General features: G+C 38.3%; 1 protein-coding gene across 1 annotated transcript; it reads right to left on the bottom strand.

Annotated features, from left to right (window-relative positions):
- Window positions 1-3,005: 3,005 nt before the first annotated feature.
- Window positions 3,006-3,910, bottom strand: LOC110258209 (olfactory receptor 10C1-like). Its single transcript, XM_021081399.1, is given in 2 exon segments — window positions 3,006-3,502; window positions 3,505-3,910. Coding segments are annotated over 2 exon segments (903 nt in total).
- Between the last annotated feature and the right edge of the window lie 711 nt (window positions 3,911-4,621).

The raw sequence follows: 4,621 nt of genomic DNA, 5'->3' as shown, positions 1-4,621 counted from the left end.
GAAATGGAATTGCTGGATCATGTGGTCGTTCTATTTTTGGTTTTTTGAGAAATCTCCGTAATGTTTTCCATAATGGCTGCACCAATTTACATTTCTACCAAGAAAGGACAAGGGTTTCCTTTTCTCCATATCCTCACCAATATGTGTTATTTGTGTGGTTTTTGATTATTAACATTCTAGTAGATATGAGGTGATATCTCATTGTAGTTTTGTTTTACATTATCTAATAATTAGTGATGTTGAACATCTTTCAATGTGCCCGATAGCCACGTATATGTCTTCTTTGGAACAATGTCTTTTCGGATCTTCCACCCATTTCTGGATTGTTTGTTTTTTTGATATTGAGTTGTATGAGCTTTTTATATATTTTGGCTCTTAGCCCCTTATTCATCGTATCATATAGGCTTGAGTATTGTCTTCTATTCCGTAGGTGGTCTTTTTTTGTAGATCATTTTCTTTGCTATGCAAAAGCTTTTAAGTTTAATTAGTCCTATTTGTGTGTTTTTGGTTTTATTCCTTTTGCCTTAGCATGTGGATCCAAAAAGAATTGCTATGATTTATGTCATTAGAATGTTCTGCCTATGTTCTAGAGTCTTATGGTTTCAGGTCTTACGTTAAGGTCTTTAATCTATTTGGAGTTTGTTTTTGTATAGGATGTGGAGAAATGTTTTAATCTTATTATTTTACATGCAATTGTCCAGTTTTGGATCTTTTGAAGACTATAAAACTTATCAAAATTAGTAAGGGAAACAAAAAGGATTGTGCTGTAAAATTGTTATTAACTTTCTTTTTTTCTTTGTTGCTGTTAGGGCCACACTTGTGGCATATGGAATTTCCCAGGCTAGGAATTGAATCGGAGTCCCAGCTGCTGGCTTATGCCACAGGCACAGCACTGGGCTATCTTAGCTGTGTCTGTGACCCACCCCACAGCCCATGGCAATGCTGGATCCTTAACCCATCGAGTGAGGCCAAGGATCGAACCTCCATCCTCATGGACACCAGTGGGGTTCGTTACTGCTGAGCCACGACTGGAACTCACAACTTGCTTTAATTTTTAAAAATCATTCATTTTTCTTGATTAATCAACATATTTATAAATAATAATCTCTAATGCATGCAGATAATTCCTGCCTATTTCTGCAGCATAATTGTTAATTAGTTATTTTTTGCATGTTCAGATTATTTTTATCCTTTATTAACGGCACATAGATCTAAATACAAACCACAATGTATTAAGTTTCGGTCTTCAGTGAGTCAGACAGCTTTTGCTGAAATGGGCATATCTGGCAAAACAGATAGCTTGGTCATTAGTAACCATCACTACTATCCCCTGGCTGTAGAATTATCACATCTTCTTTTTCTTTTCCAGCTTTATTGAGATGAAATCGACAAATAAAATTGTGAAGACTTAAGGTGTATAATGTGATGATACATATATCAAATATATATCCCTCGATGTATGTATCCATTGTGAGATGACCACCACGATCGAGTTAAGTTCATTGCTCACATGGTATCTTTTGTGTATGTGTGTGGTCAGAAGAGTTAAGATCCGTTCTGTTAGCAAACTTCAAGTACATAATTCAGTGTTATTAACTACCGTCACCATGCTGTGTGTTAGATCCCCAGAACTCATTCATCCTATGCTGTAGGTTGTCACGGTAGCTGTCACAGTTCTCCATTCCTTGTCCTATACCCACTGCTATGTGGGTAGCTGAGAATCTCTCATAGATCACAGCACCTCCCTGAGAACGAAATGTTCAAAGCCAAGGTAATGTTCCTATAGATGCCTCAAGCGACTAGACTGTGTTATAACGATGTCCATTTATCTTAAGAGCAAGTTTTTGGATGATTTCCAAATGTATTTGGTCAGGATTCATCTGTACCTATGTAAATCTGTACCTGAAAATGTTTAAAATTATTTATATTATTTAGTGTTAGTTCAGTTTTCTTCTTCCATCCTTGAATTTAAATAGGAGTTCTCCTTCTTTTGAAAAACATTTTCACCATGAGGAATCTTGGTGAAAATTTCCCCTAATTTTCCTTTAATAGTCTGCAACAGATATTTCTGATGTGTTTTTTTGTTTTTTTTTTTTTGGTGCCCAAACCTGGGATGAACCAGGGACCTTTTGGATTACTTTTAAATTCTTAATAATTTTCTTTTTTTTGGATGTTTACATATTTTTATAGTACACACAACTCAAAAAGGAACTATTTAACTCTATGTCGTCTACCAATAATTAAGACTGAAGAATTTTGAAACCTTTTTATGGAAGGAAGTAATGCACATTACAGAGCTAATAGGGCATAAAGAGCCATGTGAGACACACATATGTGGAAGCAGTACCCCAGTGACCACCGCAGAAGTCATACGGACCCCTCAGGGGCTAGAAAATACTGAAGAGTTTAGAGTGAGAACTTGTTAGGCTTCTGAGATATAATCTGGCAATTTGTGCTTTTAGCCTATACTTTAGCCTAAATGGGAACATTTTGGGAAAACTGTCTAGTGTTGGACTCATCTATTAAAATTCTTTGGTATCCAACTTCCTTCCAGAATTTGGTAATGAGAACTTTAACTGTGAGTACAGAGGGATCTCCAAAATAACAATCACTGTTATTCAAGAAGGTTCTTACAAAAGAGATTGACAAGTACAGTTCTTCCTTTCTTTCTTCTTTCCCTCCTTCCTTCCTTCATTCCTTCTGTCCTTCTTTCCTTCCTCCCTCCCTCTTTCTCCCTACCTTCCTTCCTTCCTTCCTTCCTTGCTTCCTTCCTTCCTTCCTTCCTTCCTTCCTCCCTCCCTCCGTCCCTGCCTCCCTCTCTCCCTCTATCCTTTTCTCTTTCTTTCTTTCTTTCTTTCTTTCTCTTTCTTTCTTTCTTTCTTTCTTTCTTTCTTTCTTTCTTTCTTTCTTTCTTTTCTTTCTTTCTTTCTTTCTCTCTCTCTCTCATTCCTCTTAGGCTGACTCTACATCTTTTTCAAAGAGCAATTTTTGTGGTCCTCTGGTTTCTACCTATGAGCCAATACTTTTTTCTTTCCTACAGTTCTCGTAAGGGCTGCCTTGACTTCCTTGTTCCGTAAACTGTAGATGATGGGGTTGAGCGTGGATGTCACCACGGTATAGAAGAGGGCTCGGAGTTTATCTATTCCTGGTGAATGGCTAGCCTTGGGTCTCAAGTAGGTGACAGATGCTGAGCCATAGAGAGTGGCTGCTACAAGTAAGTGGGAAGAACAGGTGGAAAGAGCTTTTTGGCGACCCTCAGGTGAGGGCATGCTGAGCACGGCAGCTAGAATTCTGCCATAAGAAGCAATGATGAGTAAAAATTGGCTAGAAATGCAAAGGATGGTCACAGCAAAGACTGCAGCCTCATTATGGGAGGTATCCCCACAGGCAAGTGCCAGGATAGGCGGGAGGTCACAGAAGAAGTGGTCTATTTCACAGGGGCCACAGAAGTCCAGGGAGAAAATATAGTTGGTCTCGCCCAAGGCTACCATGCATCCCACTCCCAAGAAACCATTGCCAGATGGACACACACTCCACGACTCATTCGTGTTGCATAGTGAAGTGGGGAGCATATGGCCATATAGCGGTCAAAAGCCATGGCGGCAAAAACAACTACGATAAAAATGAAAAAAACATCTGTGTGGCACCCCTCCCGAGATTCCCCCCCACAGCTCTGCAGCATTGTGCAAGCACGTGTGCCATCTCCAAGAAGAAGGTGGCAGGAAGTACATGGGGTGGAGACCGGGTTGGTCCAGATGGCAGTGGTTATGAGAGCATTGCCCGTCATGATGCTAAGAACATGAGCAATAGGGTAAAAAAGGAAACACTGTTCAGTGACCTCAGAGAATCTGGCAAAGGCAAAGCGTTTGACAGACATGCTGTTGTCCTGCACAGGAACAATGAAGGTCATGCCTGAAAAAAGAAGGCAAGGTCATCATCAGATCTTCACATAGAATCTGAATCTTTCTCTTACTCTTAACAAGCTCTCGTGAGTTAGAGAGATAGATTTTGCTATTCTAAAATCAAAGTTTGGAAGTTACCCTCATCTTGAACCAAATCCTATCCATGTTCACTCTCCTAGTTGATTTGTTTAATAATCAGTCAGCAGGATGAAGGAAAAAGTTAGTAATTTTCATCCTTTTACCATTGTAATATCATAGGTCTCCATACCTACCTATTCTTTCTTTCTTAGCCATGACTTGCTTTCTTTATCATTTATTCCAAGTATTTATTGAGCTCAGCATATTTTCAAAGTATTTTTCAGTTGCTGTTGTAGGTCTTGGATTCAACAAAGAAGGAAGAAAAACAGAAATAAACGGACTGGTTCAGAATTCTGTTAAATATGAAATAACAACATTATATGATTACGGGGATCCTTAGCATCTATGACTGCTGAAAATGTCTCACACATCAGGTATTCTTTATAATGCATTTACACTTTATTTAAGCATTTAGAAACATTTCCCTTTTTTGCTATTGAATTTTTAATATTTTTCTTTATGTGGCACAATTTCAGTTAAGGTTGTGGCAAAGAAACAGAGACAATGTTTATTTTTTTTTTTTATCCAAAATATTTCTTTCTTCTTTTCTTTTTTTTTTTTGCTTTTCATGGCAACCCAAA

This window comes from Sus scrofa, unplaced genomic scaffold (assembly GCF_000003025.6).
Source record: "Sus scrofa isolate TJ Tabasco breed Duroc unplaced genomic scaffold, Sscrofa11.1 Contig1559, whole genome shotgun sequence".
Classification (NCBI taxonomy): Eukaryota; Metazoa; Chordata; class Mammalia; order Artiodactyla; family Suidae; genus Sus; species Sus scrofa.
Note: the sequence above shows the minus strand (reverse complement) of the source record. Positions and strands in the feature narration are given on the sequence as shown.